Genomic DNA, 25,337 nt, shown 5'->3' on the forward strand with positions numbered 1-25,337 from the left:
AGAATGAAAGCATGCTGGTCCTTAGGCTGCTACCCCTGCGACCTGGCCACACATAAGCAGAAGAGGATGGATGGATGGATGTTTAACACAATCTTGTAGAGTGAGAGGATGCTTGAGGAATGATTAAGAAACGTGTTGTTACAGAACAGAACTACGGAGGGATGAAGTTCATGAGCTATACCATGAAGATATGGAAAAGGGCTGTTAAAGCTAGGAGCTCTACAGATGCAATGTCTGTGTGAAGAGTGTTGATGGAGAAGGTCAGAAGAAGTTGACCTGTAGATGTAGAGAAAGCATATAAAGGTGGAACTATGGTGCTGTACGACAGGAGTGGCAGAGAAGTATGTGAAGGTGATGCAGAACATGCATGACAGGAAGACAGTGGTGAGGTTTGCAGTAGGAGTGACTGAGGATGGGGATAGCATTACATCAGGGATCAGCTCTGAGCCTGTTCTTGTTTGCAATCATGATGAATGGTTGATAGATGAGGTCTGGCAAGTCTCTGTGAAGTTTGCAGACGACATTGCTATCTGTAGTGAGAATAGGCAGCAAATGGAAGAGTGCTTGGAAAGGTGGAGGTATGCTCTGGAGAGAAACCTGTAGAAATAAGACAGAATATGTGTGTGGATGGATGGGAGGCAGGTGTAGCAGTGAAAGTGCAAGGTGTAGTGGCAGTTAAAGTAGATGATTTTGAATTCCTGTGGTCAACCATTTAAAGTAAAAGATGGCGCAAAAGAAAGTTGAAGAAGAGAGTGAAGAGAGGATAGCAGAAAGAGCCAGGCAGGAGGAGAACAAAAGACCACAATGAGGGAGGAGATGCAGACGGTTGGTGTGACAGAGGATTATAGCAGAAATAGGATGAGACGGAAGCAAATGATCTACAACGGTGATCCCTAAAGAGAGCAGTTGAAAGAAGAAGACTGTGGAATAATGGACTTATAATCTTTGCCCAGACTGATCAGCAGCAATAATTGCTTAAGTAAGATCAGTGCCGATGTCTTTTATCCACTGCTTTGTGTTAACACACACCAGCAAACTGGAAAAACTTTTACATAACTAGAACTCCTGCACAAGGACAAAACTACACCTTTTTAAAAATGTCTTTGAAATGTTACTATACTGCCCTGACTTGGTTCTCTGGTTCCAACCTGTTTTAGATCTTTCTTGGATTGCAATGTATTGATTAAAAAATGTAAGAACTTCACAAACATTTTCTCGTATTGCATGCGAACAGCAAGTACTACAGATTCAAACTGTAGTCATAAAAATCTGCACCAGTTTCATTTTCTCACCACACATCTTTCTGTGTGGCAGGTAGTTTGAAAATAGATACTGTTAGCCTGCCATGAAACCGGCATGATGTGGTGTACCACCATATAGCTCGTGCTGCTGGACGTTTCTCATGAAATTTATAAACCGAAATGAACAAAGAAGGAAATGAGGCAACCTAACAGCAGATTTGAATTCCGGGCGTTTGTTACTGACACAGAAACATGCTGGTGCAGCAGTACGATAAATCACTTCAGCGAGCTTTATGAAGAAGAGTGCATCTAAGCCGGTGAGTTTTGGTTTCTGATGGTTGACTTTAATCAGGAACTCAAAGTTTATCAGATTTTTCTTCTAGTTTTGACAAATTTCAGCGTTATCAGGAAGTCAGACACGTTACTTTGTTACAGTTTCTGTTTCTCACAGTTTTTCTTAGCTGATACTTTACTGGCTGATGTCACTTGGCTGTGAATTGAGTTTCCCTCTTGGGGATGAAGAAGACAGGCAGAAGCTCGTGTTGCATGTTTGGAAATGATTAGCTGAAAAGGCAGACTTAATTTCATTTTTTTGTTCTGTTGAACACAATATTGTGAGGCAGTCCTGTAGTTATTGGTGTGCAATAGTTGTCTTTGTTATGTATTGCCTGCTTGATAGTTTATACACTTGTTTCACTGTTTAAAAAGGGGAAGATTTTGAATAATGGTTACATCTGATTTTATTTATATACGACCATTTCACTGAAATTTATATTGCAAGGTATTTATATTTAGTCTTACCAGACAGTTATTTTCAAATAATAATGAAACTTGTTAACTGCTGCGTTAATATTTCTGAGTACATATGCAGAGCACATGACTGTAGCAACTCTAAGCAAAGTCAAGCGAGTGCCTTCTACGTTTTCACTTCTTCTAATCACTTCACTGTTTCCCACACTTGCTGAACTCCAGGGTAGATACAGTAACACGTGAGGACATTTTGTGCTAAAAAGTAAGAGTTAACAGTTTACTCCAAGGCAGCATTGTACACTTTAATGTACATATGTCATGAAAATATTCCCTGAAGAGTTGAAAATATATACAGTACACACGCTTTAATGAGTAACATGTGGATTATTATGACTGATTTGCTCGCTTATCTAGACAAGTAATTAACGTATTACTCTGTTTGAATCTAACGCAGGGCCACAGATACTGAACAATATGTCTGCAAATGAGACCGTTTGCAACATTACCACCAACTGTTCCACGACTTGCACAGTGGATTATCTTCAGGGTCTGGGTTATGCAACTTTGTTTCTTCTGGGTTTCCTGATAAATGCTGCTGCTCTGTATGCCTTCATTACCGTACGGCGCTCGTGGACAGACACGCACATCTATATGTTGAACCTGAACATTGCAGATTTTTCCCTCATCCTTTTCCTGAGCTTCAGGATTTACGACGCCTTCTCCTGCCTGCCTGTAACTTACTTTTGTACCTTTCTCATGTACGTACATTATATCAACATGTATGCCAGCATCTTCACAACAGCAGCCATCAGTGTCCAACGCTACCTGAGTATAAGATTCCCACTGCGTGCCAGATCGTGGAGACGGAAGAAACAGATAGCTTTTGCAGTGTGTTTGGTCATTTGGGTAATTGTGATAACAGCATGCATTATAGTCCGCAAGGACAACTATCCTGAAAAACTCTGGACATGTTTTGAACGATGTAAAAATATTCCACATCGTACATGGAGTATGACGTCAGTGATATTTATAGGTTTTCTCATCCCACTCCTGATCGTCGTTTTCTGCTCCACTCGGATCATCCGTATGTTTTTAAAGGAGGCCGACAAGTCAGAGGAGAAGAAAAACATTGTTGGCATAGTCACAGCCAATATGATTGTGTTTATCGTCTGTTACACGCCGATCCATATCGCCTTCGTTGCTGGCCTCTTTGACGAGCCACAGGAAGACTGGATATGCAAAAGCACTACTGTGCACAAGTATTTACTCTGGTCTGAATGGATTGCTGGCACAAATTGCTGTTTCGATTCCATCAGCTATTGTTTTTTATTGAAAGGCTTTTATTCAAAAGCACGTAACTCTTAAGGCAGCATTTGAGTGTGTTATTTAAAGAGGCAAAATACCGTAAAGTTCAGTTATATTTGAAGTCAAAAGTTAAACTAGAAGAAGATCTTAAAGCCTGAGGCTTTGGTAAATATGTAGAACACATGGGCAAAAATACAGGTCAAATGACCACAATGAGTCAGAGCTGCTGTTTAACTTAGGTAAATGTTTTTTCAGTGACAGATATCAGACAACAAGATGTATGCTAACTTAAATGTATTTCATTTAGGTGCTGTTTTGTCATCTCCACACACATTTTTAAGAAAATCTAATAGACCATAAAAACAAGAAAAGACAAATACTTTAGAAATCTGTCAAAAACATCCATCCCTCATGCATAATTTAAGTGAATAATCTGTGACTCGTATGGATGATTTTTTCTGACAGCTTAGATATATCTGACTGTTCCCTTGGTTGCCACGAACTGTTTGTAGTCTGCAACAGCAAAAGCTGATTACCATGCCTACCAATGCTTAACAAAACCAATCTAAGGACTTAAAGAATATTAACGTAAAACTCACATTTACTGCACATGTAGGCATGCTGCCACACTGATGGCACCACAATGCATGAAGGGGCTTTCTAGTAAATTTCACCTGCTCTGATTGACATTTGCTGAAGACAAGTACCTGAAATCTCTGAAAATTAAAGTGAAGAAGCTGTGGTACACTGTGAGAATCACAGGAATCCACTTGATACATTTGGTTTTCACAAAACGTTGGAATACCGTTGCTACTCTTTGACCATTTTAAAAATGTCTCTTGCTCTCTCAAGACATTTTTTGACTTTTAAAACATTGGTTCCATTTGAGTTACTTAGCAATGGAGCAGCTGATTGACTTATTGCATTAAAATAAATGTGATTTGTTCTTTTTTATGTATTATGACATATGATTCCTTTTTCGCAGAGGCAATTTTATAGTCTATGAAGTACACAAATATTCCTGGTTAGCTATGGAAATTTGTATTAGTTGCACAGCAAGATTAGTAGTGTTGACGCAAAGCAAGAAGGTCCTGGGTTTGAATCAACTGTCTGTGTGGAGTTTGCATGTTGTCTGCGGGTACTCTGGCTTCCTTCCTTCTAGTCCATAGTGATTTAAATTGCCCATAAGTGTGAATGGTTGTCTGTTTCTCTTTTAGGCCTGTGACAGGTTGTTGGCCTGTCCAGGCAGCTCGTATGGTAAATGGCATCAACCCCTGTAAACCTGAATTGGATAAGTGGAAGAGAATGGATTTCTTTTTTTTCCCTTTTTTTAAAATCTGTGTTTATTTCCCAGTGACTCATTGGTATATATCAGTTGTCTTTAACACCTGGCTTGGACTGACTCAATAAATTGCTGTATTAAATCTTAGTTAATGTGTGTTATGTATGTTTTATATTTGTCTTAAGCTATAAATATCTGTATTTTTTAAAAACCCATTATGTCTTCTGTGCTGTCTGTGTGATGTTCATAGCAAAACAGGAAAGGAGATAACAAAGGCTTTGCTTTGCCAGCTTTGCTACACACCTCTCATCAAAACATCAGTCTGTCTCAGGCGTATAGCAGCACCGACAGACAATGTGCACTTAACAGAAGGGGGCCCATGGGAGCTTGTGTCCTTCACTCCTTCCTGTGTGAAACCCAGGAGCACATGAATGCAGGCCAGTGTCCAGCTCCCTCTAGTGGCAAGAAAAGCACATGCTTGAAAGATTTTCCACTTCCTCTGCTCTGAATCTGTCTGCTCTGAAGCCTAAAGCTGCCAGTTTCGAGACAAATATGTCTCATTTAAAGAAAATAAACTGCGATAATGATATACACATCACTCTAGACGGCAGTGAAGCAATCATGCTGCATTAGTGACTGTGCATTTGTGTGTGCACTGTGTGCGTGGGCACGTGCATAATGACATGCATTTATTTTAATGAGTGCATTCAAAACCACACGCGACAACATTAGCAGTCAATTATATAATGCCATTTAATAGCAGTACTCCAAAGATTGATGATTATTATATCAGCAGTGGCTTAGCGACTGCAAAACTTGGCAGGCATCAGTCAAATGAGACGGCTCAGCTCAGACTGAGGTCAGGCCTGCGACTCTACTCTAACGACAGGAAGGAAACTGCTGAAGTCTGCGCTCAGCCAATAGTCACGTAAATACTGTACATAAGTCTTATTCACAGTATCGTCACCGAAAAAATAGCCTCGCACTTCAGCAACCGCGCTGCCTTAGAAGAGCACGGATCCCCCCCCTCCCAATTTCCACACCCCCATCCCTGAAACCACACAGGTACACAATACATTCAGGATGGTTATTTACATTATTCACAAATGTTATACAGAACAGCTCCCTTTTAGAAAGAAAAGGAAAGAAACCCCCACACAGTTTGTGCTTTTCCTTATTTCTGCACATTGTAATGGTGCCAAACAAAAGAAGTGATTACATTCATTCACTCGGGATGCTGACGAGCGGTTTTCAAGATCCTCCAGTATGGCAGTTGGTTGACGATGACAGACAGACAATCACCAGACTACAGACTACACAACGAAACGTCCATAATCAGGAAATGAGCTACACAGTGTTCCCTCAATGCACTTCAGTCCATTTGAGGGTTTGCTTATGAACTACTTATAAAACATTATTATTATTGTTAGATATCTGCTATTCAGTTCATGTCACGGCATCAGCGAAAACATTAATAGTGTTGATCATAAAGGGCATGACAGAGTATGTAATGTATGCTTACATATGTACAGTATCTGGCGTGATGTATTAAACCTAAGATCAGGGGTTTTTTTTCCCGGTCTGCTGCGCTTTCTATCTAAAACGCGTTGGAGATACATCAGCTGTAGAAAAGTCAGCCTTCTCTTGAATATAATGGAAGCACATTGCAGTTGCCTTGTGGCGCACAAAGTGCTGAAACACTACATTTGAAAGATTCAGCTGCAATATTTCTACAAAAAGTGTTACTTGGATAAAAAAAAAAAAAAAAACAGCCCGCAAACCTTGATGAAGGCAGTTTCATGGAGGAACCAAACTACATCAGCCACATATGTCACTATGCAGAAGGAAGCGTCAGGCTCCTTCTCACCAATGATTAAACGTTACGGAGAAAATTGTTCCAATGACAAACTGCTTACAGCAAGCTTTGTTGTTTTTCCGGGTTTTTTTGAGCAACTGCATCATGATGTGTGGAAAGGGACATAACTGCTGAGTTTTTCTTTTTATTTTTGAAAAGCACAAGGAAATCGTCATCTCTTTCTAATTATATTCAAGAGCGGACAAGTATTTCTACAGCTGATGTCTCTAAAGGAGCAATTCACACTATGGATAAAATAAAATAAAGCAAAGCAGACCAGAGGAAGAATACATTTCATTTCAGAGGTGAACCGTCCCTTTAAGTAAAAGTAATTTACAAACAGACCCTCAAATAGTGTTTTTAACATTCAGCATCAGGAGCGTCACATGAAGAGAGCTGAAAAAAGTGTATTTTAACAACAGTACAAGTCGGCATCTCAATGAAAAAAAGAAGAAACATTCATCGCGTTACGTCAAAGGCAGAATTATAAGAAGTATACTGCAATAAGTGAGTTCTTCAACACCACAGTACGTGAGGAAGGTGCACTGCTGACCTAAATTATGTTTTCATGGCACTTTTAAAGTTTCTCCCACTCTTTTTTTTTTGCTTCATTAATCAGGCATCAGTAAATCATTCTTCATTTGGGTTTGGCACATTGAAGTAAAGAAAAGAAAAAAAAGACACCGGCGATGCGTAGTGTCTTGGACATTTCCATCTTGGAGCAGGTCACTGTGAGAATTTTCCACGTTACTCTTATAATGAGACAGTAAAATGCATATTTTTGTTTCCAAGCTGATGCCTGTCTATATTTTTTCTAAGTTACTGTTTGTCTAACATTATGGTCTCACCTAAATTAAAGTTTACTATGTACATATAAACCATATATTGCTGCTCGCTTCGGATTCAGCGCAAACCAGCGTTCATTTGTCGTCTAGTAGACCGGAGGGTTGACCGTCAAGTCACCCAGTCAGCTGTAACAGATTCTCATTGTTTCCCACAGTAGTTTTAGTTCTTGCACCTTCATATGATCGTGTTTTTATTTCCTTTTTTCCATCTGCCCTCTTTATCTGGTCTCTGTTTTACTGCTGCAACACGTTTAAACCGTGTTGTGTTGATCTAAAGGCCGACCATTTCGTGGCACCGCGGACACTTTGATGGGCTGAATATATAGTCCCATTTGCCAGCTGAGAACATTTCCCCTCACCCCTGTTGGCTCTAAGATGAGCCAGAGGTTTCAATCATCCCCACTGTAACTGCCACTGTGCTCTGTATTACATCTGTGGGACCTTGACCCACTGTGAGCCTAAGGGGAAATCTTGCCCCGTAAAACTGGACTGCGTTCTATAATGCAGACCTAATGAATGTGTGTGTGTGTGTGTGTGTGTAAGCAGAAAAAACCATAAGGTGACAGTGAAGGACAAGGTGTTCTTACACTGCAGTTCTTGTACGTTATATTCTCCAAAACGCCTCCTGCCTTTTTTTCATTTGTGATTTTTCTGTCAGTCCAGTGCTGTGGTGCAATCCCACCTGATGTCCTTGTGGAATTATTGGTTGTTAAAGAGTACATAGAGTGGAAGCAAGAAACGAATTGAGTGATGGACAGCTGAGATGCCGTCATTACAGAGAGCATGCATTTGGCAGGAATAGTGCTGACGTTCCAGTCCTGCGCCCTGCACTCCAAAGACGTGAGTTATGGTCCCATATCCCCACGAGACAGGTTAGAGGCATCTGGCACACAAGTCATGCTCCTTCGTATACACAGAATACTAAATACCCACCTGTACAAATACATGTACTTGTATGTGTGCAGCAAGGAGAAAGAGTGGGGAAAAAACTGAAGGACTTATAGGTTCAATATCTGTCTTGAGAGAATGACCATTTTTTTTTCACCTGGAGCTTCAGATACTTTAAAGATGTTCAGAATTTCCAATTTCACTTCAAGTACCCAGTTAGCAATCACACCAACAGGTAATGCAGTGGGGAACAGATGGCTAGCAGTCTTGTTAATGCTATCCATGAAGGGAAAAGCATCCCACTATTGCAGGAGCATCCGACTGGCTCTGCAGTCAATCTGCACAGTGAACGCAGTATCTAAGTGCCACGTCCATTTTCATCCTCGTCCTCTCTGCTCCCCCCCTTCTGCTCTCTTTCCATCTTCTTTGCTCCCCTCTAGTCTCTCTCTCTCCCTGCTGCCACTAAGATCAGGAGAGGGAGGCAACTCTGCAATGCAGACACAGCAACAACCTCAGTCCATCTGACCAATTAATGTGAGCCAGGATATGAGCGGCAGACCCAGCAGCCAGTCATAAGGAGAGGCTCATCACGGGGTGAAAGAGGGGTTGCCTGAGAGACTGACAGAGAAGATTATGGAGTGGGGTAGTGGGCCGAAATGACAATGAAATAAAGATGTGGGGAAAAGAGAAGGGAGAGAGTGACAGGCAGAATAAAGAGTAAGGACATTTATGTAAACAAAACAAAGATCCCTGGAAACAGAATTGGTTTCCTCCACAGTCACTGGCCAGCCTGAGTCCTGTCACTGCAGTTCTTCTTACTCATCAGCTGGCTGAGATCCACCAGCTCACCCAGCTCCCCTCGCTCCAGGGCCCCTCTCAGGAGAGCCCTGCTCAGCCCGGGGGTGTGCTGCTGGGACACATAAGCTTGGCTGCTGGGAGCGGGCATTGATGGGGGAGGCAGGGGGACGGGAACCATCCCGTGGCTGCTGAGGATGTATCCTTCCTGGGCTGGCCAACGCAAAGGCAGTGGCTCGCTGTACTCCATTGGTGCGCTGGGTGCTGAGACCACCCTCCGACGCTCAGGTGAGTCCTGGGGGGTCATGGGGTAAACATATTCTACTGCAGACTTCCTGAGGGGAGCTTTGGGGGTCCCCTTCGCTTTTTCTTGCTTGCTCAGACAGACATAGTGCTGGCGTGGCGTGTCATTCCCTCGGCTGTCGCCGCTGTGTCTTCCACCTCCGCCTTGCTGGAAGAGTCTGGTGGTCAGGTAAACAGAGGGGGGCATGCGACAGGGTGAACCCAGACCTACAGAACCTCCCCCGAGGTAGGTCTGACTTGTGTCCCACCCTCCAGAGTTGGAGTCGGACAGCCGCAGGCCTCTGCGTTTCTGCTGGGGTGTGTGCTCCGGAGTGGGCAGGAAACCGGGGTCTAGCTCTCCCGACTTCACCCAGCCGTTGGGCATGACAAACAAGGTCTCCCCGCCCTGAGAGCAGGGGCGCTCCCCTCCTCCCTGCCGTGTCACGCTCAACACAGAGCCTTCCATCCCTCCGCCGCTACTCAGCAGGCCTCTTTCACGCCGCTGGATGGAGGCCTGGGAAGTGGTGCCATGGCGACGGTTTGCAGGCTTGTGGGCCATGATCCAACACACAGCAAGGCCCGAGAGCGCCGCCCCTATGGTGAATGCAGAGACTGCAGATGCCACGAGCAGGTTGAGCGAGACCAGGCTCTCCGGTTCAATGAGCAAACTCTGTTGGAGAATTCCTGAAGATTAAAAGACACAGTTACAAAGATGACATTCAGTAGAACTCTCCAATGACCGTCCTGTCTCAATGTGTGACCGGAGGCTGTAGTTTAAAATGATTATTATTACATATAGTCCTATTCTGTTACTTAGCACTTTCCCGTCTCTCGTATCATGATAGATCAAAAACTACAATACACTCCTAAGTGGTGATCATCATCTGCAGCATTATAGGATTTTCTTTCTGTGATGATTATGTTTCAGAGTAACTTCTCTCCAGTTTGGCCTTGAGGCTCCACGAGCTCTGTTTCAGAGAGGCCTGCACTTGTCATCAGCACAGCTAAGACTACAGCAGCTCCCTTTCTCCCTCTCCTCACACTTTCCATCCTGCTGCCTGGCCAGAGAGTTGCCCCTTTGCAGCAAGGCCTTACCTCAGTGTTTCCACCCAGCTCTAATAGCTCCCATCTGCAGACACAGCACCACATGCCTGTCTCTGGCTCAGCCTCTCCGACGTTTTCACCGCTTGGATTACAGTCTGACAGATGTGCAGCTGGGTATCACTGACTTCCAGTGCTATCTGTTGTCATATGTTATTTCAAGACAAATGAGTGTGGTGAGGGCTTGGAATGTGCTGCGTATCCCTTTTCTGTTGTTTTGTTGGAAATTCCGAACCAGCTAAATGGATTTTATGATGCTGAATCTGGGCTACAGCAAACGGAACACCTCGTAAAAAAAGAAAATGCTGTAGAGGAAATGCCTTTTTTTGGTGTTTTCCACTGACTCTGTGGATTTCAAAGCACGGTTCAAAGAGGGCCTCTGTGGTACTGCTGCAGTGACATCTGAGCCTCTCAACAGAAGCGGGATGTAGTGACATTATGCTCAGCCGTTTCCTGCTCGCGTACCAGCCGAACCCATTCCTCGCTATCAGATATATGACAAAACAAAACCTCATATGCTGAATGATAGTGCATTTCCAGTGTTATCTACACACAGTTGCACAACTTTCACAACTTTCACAACTTTCACATCCTCCCTAATTAAAATGTCACTCTGGGATATGTTTTGACCTGAAGGAAGTGAGACCGAAACCAGAATCTCACTTCTTCTTCTTCTTCCAGCTCTCACAAACATACTAAAGTATTCAGTTTCCATGCTGAATGGATCTTGCTGAGCTGCGGAGTAAATCATGTTACATCCTTGATAATTAAAATTAACTTAATTCCAGAAATGACTGTCTGTACTCTCTCACTTGGTACTATCAGAACATAATGTTCAGTGACAAATAGGCAGGTGTAATGAGCGATTGAGCCACTAGGTGGAGCCTGCCCTCACTCGACTGCACACAACCAGCAGCATCCATGTCATAGTGCTGCAACCTACCATCACAGTCTCCGAGGTGGGAGGTGGTGTTTCCATACTCCACATCTTGCTGAAAAGGGAGTCTACGAGACAGAGAGATCACAGACAAAATAATCAGAGATTTGTTTTTAATAAAGACAGCACACAGCAGGAAACATGTTTCCTTAATTGTTATATAGACACATGAATACTCATGGAAGAGCGCATTGAATGGATTTTGATGCCTGACTTCACAAATAAATCATTTACAGCTAATCAATGAAAATCCGACCCTTTTCATGCTCACTTTTGTGCAGAAAGTTGTATGTGAATGATGATGTTTGTTAGTGGGGATCAATAAAAACTGATTTTGCACATATGGATCTAAGATTCGGTGTTATGACATTTTTGATCCCTTTATGGATTTTCTTTCTTTTTCTTTTCCACCCCTAAGAGGATCAAAGGGCGGGGAGCATGTGTTGTGATTTACAAGCTGGTGGAAAAAGAGGGGAGAGGGGGAGGGGGGTCGTAACGTGTCCTAATAGCAGTGCTGGACCTCCATATGCTGTCAGAACAGCTTTGATGTCTCTTGGTATTGATTCTACTAGAGAAGACCATCATTCTCCCAAAAGATGCTCCCTAACTTAGTGTTTTGATTATGACGGTGGAGGCTGCTGCCTAACAGTATGTCCTATAGATATTTATTTAGGTCAGGCATACGATCTTCATCATCATCAAACTGTTCGGTGACCCCGGTTACCCTATGGATTGAGACATTGTTACGCTGGAAGTGGTCACTGACATCAGGATAGAAATGTTTCACCATATAATAAAGGTAATCGTACTTCGTATTGATTTGCTGGGTCCCATCCCTCTAACGGGAGGAGTGGACCCAAACTATGTTGGCAAAATGACCCCCATAGTGCAATAAAGCCAATGGAGTCCCTCTGATTACGGGTTTCAAAGACTTCATCAGTCTGCAGGTTCTGCATTTGATTCAGACACCTGTATTTTTAGTAAGAAATAATAAAAAATAAGCACTGTCTACTGGTCATTACAAAGAAATAACAAAATTAAATTAAACGTTTAGAAAGGAAAGCAAATTGTTCACTGGTTTTCCTTTATCAACATGTGTATTGGCACAAACTTGCTAAGGGGTGACAGCCCAGACTTGGAGGTGGGGACAGCGGTTAGCACTGCTGCCTCACAGGAAGTAGGTTTTGGGTTCAAATCTGGGCTGTGGGCCTCTTTCTGTGGAATTTGCATGTTTTCCCTTCAATTTGTGTTAATGGTTGCATCTCCTAGTTTCAGTTGTGTGACTCACTGGTGGTTTATTCATGCTAACCTATATATATACACATACATAGAGAGAGAGAGAGACCATTTAGGTCAATTACCCTGTGCAGCTCATACTGATTTTGCAATTAGATCATCTTCACTTGGAGGCAGTAAACATTCAGTGTTGTGTGCATGTTTGTTGTCCTCACCGTGTACCGGGTCTTAGAAAGGAGCAAGTGCTGCCTCTGGTCCAGCCACAGTATGGATCCCTGGAGGCCAGACAGCTTCTACTCACACAACAAGCAAACAATCAAAACAACATCATTAAACATCATTAAAATCCTCAAATGTGAAACGTGTCTGTTTTGAAATATGCGGACAACCACTGAGATAATAAATCCTTGCGAGGGATTCATTTTTATACGCCGCAGACACACATATTCTATCAAATTGTTGCTTGTTCACACTATCTAAGTGTGATTTATCTGCTGTGGGAATCAGGTCCATGGCACAGTGTTCAAAACACCTTCCTCATATAGACAGATAAAATACAGGTGCCTCCTTTGTTTTCACAGTCAATCAGCCTCTTGTGTCAATTTAAATATCATTTGCTAGCAAAACAAATTTTCTCAAAATAAATATTAAACCAAAGTAGCCAGCTGTGACATGCATATCCAAAATACAAACATGCAAGAAATGAAAATAGAACTGTACATTTTAATTGGATGACAGCAGTACCAGGAAGTGAGAAAGCAGAGGAGAAATAAAAGTTGGCCAGAAAATAAAGCCTTGGCATATGGCAGCTGCTAAAGTGACCTAATTATTGGCCAAAGAAAGATTGAAGAAAAGGAAAATACTCTGAAAGGCAAAAGTGCCACTCACTTCATGCAGCGTGAGTGAAGGTGGCAGCGAGAGGTGGGGACTCGGACCAGGCACGAGGGAAAGGCCAGCAGCAGAGTGTGGCTTGTTCGGTCCAGCGACAGAGACAGGAGCTGACGGGCCTGAGGAGAGTCCTCACCACATCTGGACACAGGGACAGAAAGTCAAGTCAGATGTAACACCTCTGCACTCCTCTTTTGGCCTCACATACAGTGGGATGCAAAAGTTTGGGCAACCTTCTCCAGTGTTAAATTAACACTAGAGAGTGTCTATATGGGTCCACACCTCTGAGTGTTAAATACAACACTGTTGAGTGTTAAATTAACACTTTTGACAGTGTTATATGTTTAAAAGTAACCTAGTCAGTTTTGAAGATTAACAATGGCTAACACTGAGCAGTGCTGATTTTCTAACACTGGAAAATAACTCAAAATGTTAGAAATATTCCAGTGTTAGAAAATCAGCACTGCTCAGTGTTAGCCATTGTTAATCTTCAAAACTGACTAGGTTACTTTTAAACATATAACACTGTCAAAAGTGTTAATATAACACTCAACAGTGTTGTATTTAACACTCAGAGGTGTGGACCCATATAGACACTCTCTAGTGTTAATTTAACACTGGAGATTTTCCTGTATAAATCATTGGTTGTTACAATAAAAAATGTCAGTTAAAAATATCATATAGGAGACACACACAGTGTTATTTGAGAAGTGAAATGAAGTTTATTGGATTTACAGAAAGTGTGCAATAATTGTTTAAACAAAATCAGGTAGGTGCATAAATTTGGGCACCACAAAAAAAGAAATGAAATCAATATTTAGTAGATCCGCCTTTTGCAGAAATTACAGCCTCTAAACGCTTCCTGTAGGTTCCAATGAGAGTCTGGATTGTGGTTGAAGGTATTTTGGACCATTTCTCTTTACAAAACATCTCTAGTTCATTTGGGTTTGATGGCTTCCGAGCATGGACAGCTCTCTTTAACTCACACCACAGATTTCATTAATATTCAGGTCTGGGGACTGAGATGGTCATTCCAGAACGTTGTACTTGTTCCTCTGCATGAATGCCTTAGTGGATTTTGAGCAGTGTTTCGGGCCGTTGTCTTGTTGAAAGATCCAGCACGATCTTTCAACAAGATCCAGAATCTGCTGATACCGAGTGGAATCCATGTGTCCCTCAACTTTGACAAGATTCCCAGTCCCTGCACTGGCCACACAGCCCCACAGCATGATGGAACCACCATATTTTACTGTAGGTAGCAGGTGTTTTTCTTGGAATGCTGTGTTTTTTTTTCCTCCATGCATAACGCCCCTTGTTATGCCCAAATAACTCAATTTTAGTTTTATCAGTCCACAGCACCTTATTCCAGAATGAAGCTGGATAAGCCAGCTTCATTCTGGAATCCTCCGAATTTTGCTGTCAACATGAAACAATAGTTAATTTGATTATTTTGGTGCTTCCAAAACAGAACTGGCACATGCACTCACCTGCCACTTTGAGATTCTCATCACGGACCTGCAGCCAACATAACTGCAGCAACCGTGTGATACCATCATGTCAAAATGGACTGAAATCTCTGAGGAATGTCTCAGGCACCTTGTTGAATCTATGCCATGAGTAATTACTGCAGCCGTGAAGGCAAAAGTAGATCCACCCTGATACCAGCAAGGTGTACCTAATAAAGTGGCCAGTGAGTGTACCTATAAATCACTGGTTCAGCAACGAAACATCATAACATCAAATATCCCTGATACGTTTGGCTGAATGATTTGTTGCTGTCAACCATTTCCATTGTTATTTTTTAATAATAATTTGAAGGTGCAAAAAAAATGTTTTTTTTTTATTAACATGTCATATTGGGCATTTTACACAATGCACCAACATTTTTTGGGACAACTAAAACTTAACTGATTAATCGATTGAATAACCTGCAGATCACCTGAAGTCTGTCCTAAATAAACAAATAAACAAACAGTTGAATATTAGATACCTAGGCAATAAAAGTTTTGGCAGCTGAAAACATTTTCTAGTCACCAACTCCCTGTTGCAGCTACATTTTCACACGTAACTGCTGTGGGCAGAGTTGTTTTCAGTCACAGTAATCAGATTAACCAGGTGCTGAGTTGACATGTGTGGACAGTGAGATTATTGGTTTGTTGCATGAGAGATTGATAGGCTGTGTTCCAGTATCCTTCAGCCCAACCGAATTTAATGAGCTGGCGTTGTGAAAGTACCACGGCTAAGACTGCTGTCACTGCTGCTAAGAAAAAAAAAAATGTCACCGCACTGCTTTAATTATACAGTCTATATGACTATACCTGTGATAGATACTGTCAAAGGCATGAAAGAATAGGCTTTTACTGTGAGATGGACTTCAGAAATGTAGAAAATCTAATATTTAATTAAGTATAAATGATGAAAGTTATTGGGTGAAAAGCACTGCTGCTCTGCAGTTATCAGCCAGAAGCAGTTACAGTGACTCGATATATGCCAAGGACAAAGATATCCTGCCTCATACTCACTTATCTGGGTTGAATCCCTCCACCTCCTCCAGAAAGACGCTGCTATGAGAGACAGAATCTCCACTGGGAATCATTAGGAACTTGAGAATGGTCCCACGGGTTGAACCCAGGAACAAGACTGTACGGTTCTTATGGGGGCCAGCTTCTGTGTCCACCACCATAGACGTCAACTGGTACCTAGAAACAGAGATCATTAAAAAGAAAAAAGGTGAATCGACTACATTTCCTGTCCTATCCTGGCTGTTATTTTTCAGTTTATCCTTCCCTTTTTTTTTTTTTAGTTCTATAGAGCTACATGGATGCTGTTAAACAACTGAGTCACTCTGTGTACCGTCCCATAGTCTTGACCACCCAGGGTCTATGTCCCAGCAGCGGAACTGTCTCATCCATGAGCGGGTGGGTCTTGACAAAATTCAGCACCTCATCTGGCAGTGTGGTCGAGGAGCTAAATCTGGATCCCTGCACTGCACATCCGCCTGGCCTGCAGACAGAGGGAGAAGTTGAAAAGCAGTCCGAGAGAAAAGCCAGAGGAGATTCTTTTTTTTTTCATTTGCTGGAGGCAGTATTAGAATATTTGGTGAATAGTTGTGAAATAGAAGTAAAACTGACAGTTGGAGCTTATAGGAGAACTTTACTGAATGTGAGACAGATGCTAAAGACAGCAGCACTGCAGTACTCTGCTTACAAGTCCTGCTTACATACACTTTGCATAATAATACCTTGGTTTAGGCACGGCTTCATCTGGTACAGGTGTCCAAATAGACTCGGGGGATTTTTGCTCCTTAAAGCGTCCCTCAAAGACATGAGCGAGCTGCTGCATGTCAAACACACACACAGCAGATCCCGGGATGCTACCAAACACAGGGGGAGAGGACGGTGATGAGAAAACAAGAGCAACATTACATTTATTTGGGTATTACGTGTCCCGTGGTACCTGTTGGGTGGCGTGGAGAAGAGCCCCAGGATGACATCTCGTCCCTGCATGCGGATGATGCCACTCGTGGCGTGCAGGAGGTTGAAGTAAAAGTGCGAGTCTCCGGGGACGGAGCAGTTGAGCCGCGCCTTTAGAAACGTGGTCCACTGTTTCTCCAGGACGCGCTGGGAGCCACCCAGGTCTGATTTACACACACGGGCCACGCGGGACACCATCACCTAGAATAAGAAGGGAAAGTTTAACAAAAACCCTTCAGACTAAGCAAGAAGAAGGAAGGAGAAAAAGGGAAGGAGAGCACCTTCTCCAGATGATGAAACTCCATGGCCATCTCTCTGAAGAAGAAGTAAATATGAGGCCCCCACTCCATGGCACTCACAAAGTAGGGCTCTGAGAAATTCAAATGAGAAAAACACCACAATCACAGTTACAGCACAGTCCCTGGAGTCAAACAAGGCTCCGCAACCCCTGATATGGGGCTGCAGTGAGAGTCGCATCAACATGAACCGCTGCTGTCCACCAGCCTCGCTCATTAAATATACATGTCCTCTTTAATTTATCGTTGTGGGTTAAGATTATACACATTACTTATCATTTATTCATCCAGCACTGTGCCAGCTTTGACCTGCCCCGGCTTGTTTTCTTCTCCATGGAAAACAGGCGCTTCGCTGCTTGGTCCAAGGCTTGTTAAAACCTCGAATCTGTGGAGTCTGACTAACCTCAATACATCACTCTGCCCGGACATGTTCCACTTATGATAAAAATCGATAAAACGAGAGCCTAATCGTGTCTGGTTTTGCCAAATTTAGCTTGCTATTTAACTCGCCCAAATTGTCTTGTGCACCTGCGAGCCACTTACAAAAAGATAGCAATGACAGTTTTTCAATTCTCTCTTATTTGTTTTGTGATTGTCTCTTTGTCTGGCTCTGGAGGGACATTTTCAATATGTCTGTTTCTAAAAGTACCTCGGAACCATTTGGAGTCGTGCTTGACTGTGCGGAGGGCAGGGCTGTCGCCGAGGCTGCGATAGATCACTGCGTCGATGGCCAGGAAGTCTGTCACGGTGCCGGTAAAGAGACTTCCATCTGACGGAGAGACGGAGGGAGAGAGGAAAGGAGGAGATTAAGAAGGAGGAGAAGAAGAAAAGAAGGTGAAGATACAGATAGAGCGATAGCACAAGGTCGGGAAGATTAAAACCAAACAAGCAATGCAGCGAGAGGTCTGACTATAAATCATTTGCAAAGGTAAACACAAGGGCACAGATGTTTCAATGTCTGGAGCTGGAAACTGAGTCTGATGTCGGCAACAAAAGCGACATTTTTCATCTTTACAGAGCAAAGCCGAGATGCTACCTGCAAATAAAGCCACATTGGCATGTCGTGGATCATATGGGCACCGTGCCATCCCACTGATAGGCTCTCCCACCATTTCTAGACTGTCTCTCTGCAAGAGGAATAAAAAAAAAAGATAAACCAACTGGCAGATACACAAAGAAAGGCGGGATGACAGATAGACGGATACTAACAGTGTAGTTGGCACACAGAGGGTTGAAGGCATTTGTTCCGCATACAAACAGTCCACCGTCCTGCTTGAGTAAAACCTTGATGAAATTACGACACTCTCCCTGTAGAAAAAACAAACAGACCAAACAAAAGGAAATTATTATTACAGAAGGAAGGGGGGTAAACCTACAGGGCACTCAAGGTGACAAAGAGGGTTTTGAACAAAGCCGCTACAAGACTGTCAGCGTGAAGTATGAAGAATGCAGCTTAAAAACAGCCCTGAGAGGAAATAACACTCTCAACCCCACTCCATCTGGAAGAACAACAGGACGGGCACTTTATAGTAGTCTTCAAAGTGGAGGCTGCTGATTGAAGTTTAAAGATGCTACCAGAGAGTCGGAAACTTGATGATCCTTTCCTCCCTCTGTGATAGTATTTTACCACAATGTCTGATGGCGTGAACTTGAAAACACAGAAAAAATACCTGTGCAGGTAGACGATTAACACTTGTGCTTTTCCGCAGCTCCGTATTTATTCGTCAGATTGGAAATAACTGACAGGATCGCTTCCCTTGAAATCACTTTCTTGTCAAGAGTCTCATGCCAGCTACATTGGATTGGCTTAAAGACTGAGAACAGGAGAGCACAGCTATTCCAGCACTGTCCAAGATCAGTTGCATCCACCTACCACCACCACCTCTATAACACCGTTCATATACCTCATTTGCTTAATCTCAAAACTCAGAACTACCAGAGATAGATAGATAGATAGATAGATAGATAGACAGACAGACAGACAGACAGACAGACAGATAGATAGATAGATAGATAGATAGATAGATAGATAGATAGATAGATAGATAGATAGATAGATAGACAGACAGACAGACAGACAGACAGACAGACAGATAGATAGATAGATAGATAGATAGATGTTTCAGTGAATTGTTGAGGCTTTTACCCATTTTCCTAGAAAATACAAAGAAATGAAAGTTGGCACAAGAGTTTTACACAAGCCCGTAAAAAGAAAAAAAAGAAACTTTATCCAGAAAATGATTTAATTCCTTCTTTTGTAATTACAAAAATATTACCAGGAGCAAACTACAGTAATTGCTGTTAAATTGTCTATAAAGATTATGTGTGTGTCACAAATTATAGCTAATCTGCAAGGATGCATTTGTGTGTAAGATAGGAAGAGGACAGATGGTAATGAATTATTTAAATTAAACTTCTAAAGGGAAAGGAGAGAAGTTTAATACTTATCAAGAGCTACCCCTTTATATAAATAGAAACAAAAAATACAACCTAAACTTTATACAGGCTGTCTACATTGGCATAGCTGTAGATATGTGTACAGAACAATGATAAAGGAAAATAGCTGCACCCAGACAACCCGAGTGAGTCAAGAAAACAGAAAAGCCTAAGCCACTTATTTACTGAGCCAATTTTTTCTCACATTCACATCGTTTCTTGTTTTTATACAGCCGTGTGAACTTCTGCAGTGACAAACAGGCTTTCATTGCCTCTGTGCAGTTATTCCACAGCGTTACTCCCTTGACTGTAATTCTGTGATATTTACTCTTGGTTTATTAAACATACAGCTCCTCTCAGTGCATGATGTTTTTGTCTTCCTTCAAACAAATATTCGAAAGACTTGGGGATAATGTATGTTGTCTTGCTTGCTTTGTACATAATTTGGACTCAAGCTTAAGCTCAGCTGGGCAATTACATTTCTGTGAAAACTGCTGGCATAATGCAAATGAATGTAAAGTCCAAAACGTCAAACTGGTTCTTTTAATACAGCAGCTTCATTAGTGCCTGCTTACTATTAATGTTCAAAGAGCATTGAAGGTTTTATTACGGTAAATGTAATGAAAGTGGGGCAATGCTGCACACTTACCTACTGCTTCAGTGTTGATGGGGGTTTAAAATCCAATCTTATAACATGAATTAAAGAATTTTAACTAACGCAGTTCACTTGTCTGTCCTTTGTCTCACATTCTCACCACTCTCCAGTGTTTATCCTCTGGACTTTCTTTGTTTCTCCTTTTATCACAGCGTTACTTCTTGTTTTTTGTTTTTTTTTCTCACTCCTACATCATCTCCTCTTTCATCTGTGGTGTTTGAAGCAACACCTTTTCCCTTTTCTCATCCCTCCACCTCATTCTTACTACCTGGTGGCTGCACTGTGCTCCTAATGTCTTTCCTCCTCAGTTCTCCTCCACCTACATGCGTCCCATTGCCATCTATACGTGCCTTCCTCAACTCATTTCAATTACCGTTTCCTCCCTGAGGCTGTGTCACTCTCCCTGCTCACTTTGCTCTATAATGTCTCCCCCTGCCTTTTTGGCTTAGATTGTATTTTGCTGGTGGCATTGCTACATTTATACAGTATACCCCCCCATCAGATACTTATCCTAAATTTGATCAGATTCCCTTCATACTCCACAGCACTGTCACCTTTCACTTTATATATACACTTAGAATTGTCCCACTTTCTCTGTCTTACCCCACAGGCTGAAAATGATATATGACTAGAAAACTAGCACAATGCAGATGCTGAAGAAAAAAAAAACCCCAACAGCTTTGAAGCTCCATGAACATCTCTTGGCCCGGGTAATGTGTCACCGAGCTGGTGTGATTAAGCGATGTGCTGATTCTGTATCAACAAGATCAAATTTGTGTAAATACCGTATGCAGGTGCGCCCAAAGGGAATAAGGTTTCTGTAACAGCTGTTGTGTCTGTCCATGCGTGTGATGGTGTAGATAGCGCTGGTGCGTGCACTAGTGGATCTCAAAGTCAGTCAAAGTGCTGTGAGCGATTATTTTACCTCGTGCTTGCCCTTCATCCGACACACTCGAATATCGTTCTTATTGGATTCCCAAGTCCTTTTCTGAAAGGGGATAAACCACAGTCAGACCTCCCTGCACGCTTGTTATGTGTGCATGCGCACATGATTATGTTTTTTTGTTTTAGTGCATGTGTGAGTCTTACCTTGCTGTAAAACATCTCATCGCCTGCCATGTTATCCAGCTCCACTCTGTACAAGTCATCTCTGGAAACACACAGCAAGACAATCGAAAGCATCAGTTAAGCAATATGATGCAAACTGACACAGTGAACCCGCGTTTTTTTTTTTCTTCAACAGATTTGAAATCATTTTCAGTTCGCTTAGGAAACTGTGAGTCTTCCCGTGCTCCGTTGTCTCATGGAGTACCACAGGGTTCCATTCTGGGCCCTATCCTGTTTTCACTTTATTTACTTCCATTGGGCTCAATTCTTAGAAAGCACAGACTCTCTTTTCACTGTTATGCAGATGACTGCCAGATTTATGTTCCTCTTAAAAAGAAAGATGGGTCATCTGTAAATTGTTTGCAAACATGTCTGGAGGACGTAAAGTCGTGGTTGGCGCTAAACTTTCTTTGTTTTAATGATTCTAAAACTGAAATAATGGTGTTTAGACCTGCCTCCACTGCTGTTCCGTGTGTTGATCTGCAATCCCTGAAATCATTCTGTAAACCAGAGATTGTTAATCTGGGTTTTAAAATGGATCCTGAACTTAAGCTTGAAAGCCACATCGGGTTGGTTGTAAGGTCTAGTTTTTTTCATCTGAGGCAACTGGCCAAAATTAAGCACTTTCTTACGAGACAGCAATTTGAAACAGTAATCCACGCTTTTGTAACCGTTCGGCTGGATTACTGTAATTCTCTTTATTATGGGGTGAGTCGATCTGTTTTTCGACTGCAGCTAGTCCAGAATGCTGCTGCACGCCTTTTAACTGGCACTCGTAGATACGAGCATATCACCCCAGTTTTATATTCACTTCATTGGCTGCCCGTGCACTTTAGGATCTATTTTAAACTGCTTTTATTTGTTTTTAAATGTTTGTCCAATGCTGCCCCTCTGTACCTCTCTGAGCTTCTTCATCCATACATACCTTCCCGGTCCCTCAGGTCGGCAGACCAGCTCCTCCTGAGTGTGCCCAGGATAATCGTAAGCTCAGACGGGATCGGGTGTTTGCTGTGGCAGCACCAAAATTGTGGAATGAGTTGCCTTTAGACAGGCACCTTCATTATCTGTTTTTAAATCGCGTCTTAAAACATATTTATTTACCTTGGCTTTTAGCACAGCAGGACTTGTTGATGTCTCTTAATATATTTTCTTATTAATTATATTATTTTTAATTTTAAGATATTTTATATGTAATTTAAACTGTTTCCTCTCTGTTTTATGTTTGTAGCACTTTGGTCAACATTGTTGGATGTAAAGTGCGTTATAAATAAAGATGCTATGCTATGCTAATTCAGGATTGTTAATCAATACGCCGATGGTGGGTCAAAGCACTGAGCCCGCAGGACATTTTGTACAACATTCTGATGCGTTCAGAGTGAGAAGTGTTTGGACTGCCGCTGGAGTAAGGCGATTCATATTTTTCCATCTGTAAGTGTAATGTGAATGAGCAGCTTTTCACTTGACATTTAACAGCAAAGCTGAATACATCGCCACTCCAGCAAACTGCTGAAAACGTCCTCCACGAAGTGACAGCAGATGGAAGCCGTGGCATCAAAGCGAAAGCAGAAAAACATATCAGTGCGAACGCATCAGTAACGCACAGTCGGAGGTGGTTGCTGTTGGTTACCTGGCTCCTATGTACAGCGTGCGGTTGACTTGGAGGACTGTCTGGATGTGCAGCTCCTGTCTTTGTGCTGAACGATGAGCTCGGCCCAGGAACACTGGATACCTCCTCACCACTGGCGTGAACGCACAGACAAAAAGACACAGACTAAAAAACTGAGAATTAAAATCCTTGCTCAATGATTCTCTGACAGCTGAGGACAGAGTGGCTACTTTTCCCATCTATATATACCCAAAGTACTCAGGCAAGTCATCAACCACCTTCTCTAACCTTCACTTTAATAGTGTCCTCACTCATTCTTGATGTTTTTGTTTCCAAAAACAAAGATAATGGGCAGAGACGAATTATGCAGCGGTTCAAGCGTGCTGAAACGCTGTTATCCTCTAAGTGGGGTTTTTTGTGCTTTTTTGCGCTGTTGTTGATGCGTGCAGCTCCACAATGAGAAAAACTGTGTTTAATCACTCTTGCTGTTATTTTATGATGATAAAAGGCGCTTCTTCCCTGTCTCCTCTTACCTTTGAGACAAATGAGGGAGTAAAAGATGAGGTTGAGAGAGAAGGTGGGAGTATCAGGCTACAAGAAAGTTTGGGAGAGGAGGTCTCCATAGGGAGCCCTCATCATCAGGAGACAGATTGGGAAAGCGCGTCTCTCGCTGTCCTTGACTGCAGGGGAGGGAAAGAGGACGTAGCGATCCATCTCCACCTGTCTCCTCCCCCTCTCTCCCATCTACATCACCTCATCCAATCCAACTACCCCCCCACCTTTTCATCTTTCTCCTTCTTTCAAGCTCTATTATGATCATTTCTCACATGCCACTGTGTTTATTTCGTGCCCTCTCTCATGCTTATTAATCTATTGCTGCCATGGAAAGATGAGGTGAGGCTTCTTTGTATTTGTATGCCTGGGTAGTTCGAAAGTAGCTTCACGCCAAGGCTTTGACCCTTGACCTCCAATTTCCACATCCACCGCAGAGCCATTCATCAGTGCTGCACATATACTGGTGCACAACACGTACACAAAGGCGAAGGACACATACCCTCCACAGGGACGTAGCTGAGTGGACTGGGTTCCTCTGGGAATGAGCCATCAGCCAGTTGAAGCAGCAGGAGAAGAAATGCGAGGGGTGGAGCCACAGTTGCCATGGCAGCAACACAGATGCACTGTTAACAAAGAGAAAAGGAGAGAGAAAAATTTCATTGCGCACTGTCTGTGTGTGTGTGTTCATGGCTGGGAGTGCACACGGGTATGCGTATTGGCATTCTGACAATATTTCTCAGTGCAGAGGAACAGGTGTGTGTGTGTGTGTGTGTGTGTGTGTGTGTGTGTGTGTGTGTGTGTGTGTGTGTGTGTGTGTGTGTGTGTGAGACAGGGTCAGAAGTGCAGCGGGGTGACTGCTGCTGCAAACCTGGATTCAGCAGGGAGCAAATGTGTTTCTATTGTCTGCCTTAGAGGTGTAACAGGGACCTATTGTCAGAAATGTCACTCCATTGTCGAAGAGTCTGAATGGAAGGGGAATCTCACAAAACGTTCACACAGAGACAAAACACTCTTGGGTGGCAATGCTTTTTGACTAATTGTATTTCTCTATGTACATATAAAGGCAATAAAATGGGTAATTAGCCACAAAACAGAAAAGACTAGATGGCCTTTAGAAGTAGAATAAAGAGAGCAGAAGGTAGCGACCGGGGTAAGCTGGACATTGTCTTTCTGGTTGAAAAGACGCCGTAAATCAAAGTGGAGGAAACAAATTTTGGCCTTTAAAAAGTTAAGAGGCCACATAAGGATCACACTGGTGCTAGATGCATGCAATACAGATGCAAAAATAAGTGACCAGCTTACTGCTTTAGCATGTTAGCTTTCAAACATTTATTGATTTGCTGAGAAGAAAGTGCAGATCTTCTGCAGGAATTTGGTCACCAGCCAAAGTAAAGATCATATATAAACTCTGACCTGTTTATGTCTCTATAACATCTTGGGCTGTTCATCATCTGTGAATTAACCAGTTGGTTCATTAAATGTGAGCGTCTTCAGAACAGACCAGGACTTAAGGTACTAAAGGGAAAGAGGAATATTAAGAATTAAATTGTTTATCGTGCTATGGTTTTACTGGTCTGGCCCACTTAAGACCCACTTCAGAGTAATGTGGATGTCTCTAATCAGATTTCAGGACAATTCATTTATTATTATTGAGAGATTTCACATGCAACCATACCAGTAAATGCTAACCTCCCGGCACCCGAGGTAGCATCAGGAGATCACTAAAATTGTTAGCATTCATCCCTTTGGGTCCAGAAATGACTGCTTAAAGTTTAATTTCCATTAAATACTTGGATATTTTAAT

General features: G+C 42.4%; 1 protein-coding gene across 1 annotated transcript in view; it reads right to left on the bottom strand.

The window, feature by feature from the left end:
- Window positions 1-5,761: 5,761 nt before the first annotated feature.
- LOC120727602 (semaphorin-6B-like) overlaps window positions 5,762-25,337 on the bottom strand; it is a 34,557-nt gene continuing 14,981 nt past the window's right edge. The window contains exons 2-17 of the mRNA XM_040021968.1: window positions 24,033-24,156; window positions 23,000-23,111; window positions 21,355-21,415; window positions 21,191-21,253; window positions 18,384-18,482; window positions 18,211-18,301; window positions 17,824-17,943; window positions 17,160-17,248; window positions 16,862-17,079; window positions 16,647-16,778; window positions 16,259-16,408; window positions 15,928-16,104; window positions 13,406-13,546; window positions 12,733-12,810; window positions 11,288-11,349; window positions 5,762-9,927 (exon numbers count right to left, since the gene is read on the bottom strand). Of these exons, the coding sequence (XP_039877902.1) occupies window positions 8,945-9,927; window positions 11,288-11,349; window positions 12,733-12,810; window positions 13,406-13,546; window positions 15,928-16,104; window positions 16,259-16,408; window positions 16,647-16,778; window positions 16,862-17,079; window positions 17,160-17,248; window positions 17,824-17,943; window positions 18,211-18,301; window positions 18,384-18,482; window positions 21,191-21,253; window positions 21,355-21,415; window positions 23,000-23,111; window positions 24,033-24,138 (2,682 nt within the window). The 5' untranslated portion in view covers window positions 24,139-24,156 and the 3' untranslated portion in view covers window positions 5,762-8,944. The remainder of the gene's footprint in view (window positions 9,928-11,287; window positions 11,350-12,732; window positions 12,811-13,405; window positions 13,547-15,927; window positions 16,105-16,258; window positions 16,409-16,646; window positions 16,779-16,861; window positions 17,080-17,159; window positions 17,249-17,823; window positions 17,944-18,210; window positions 18,302-18,383; window positions 18,483-21,190; window positions 21,254-21,354; window positions 21,416-22,999; window positions 23,112-24,032; window positions 24,157-25,337) is intronic.

The sequence above is a fragment of the Simochromis diagramma genome, unplaced genomic scaffold (assembly GCF_900408965.1).
Source record: "Simochromis diagramma unplaced genomic scaffold, fSimDia1.1 OVJJ01000205.1, whole genome shotgun sequence".
Lineage (NCBI taxonomy): Eukaryota > Metazoa > Chordata > Actinopteri > Cichliformes > Cichlidae > Simochromis > Simochromis diagramma.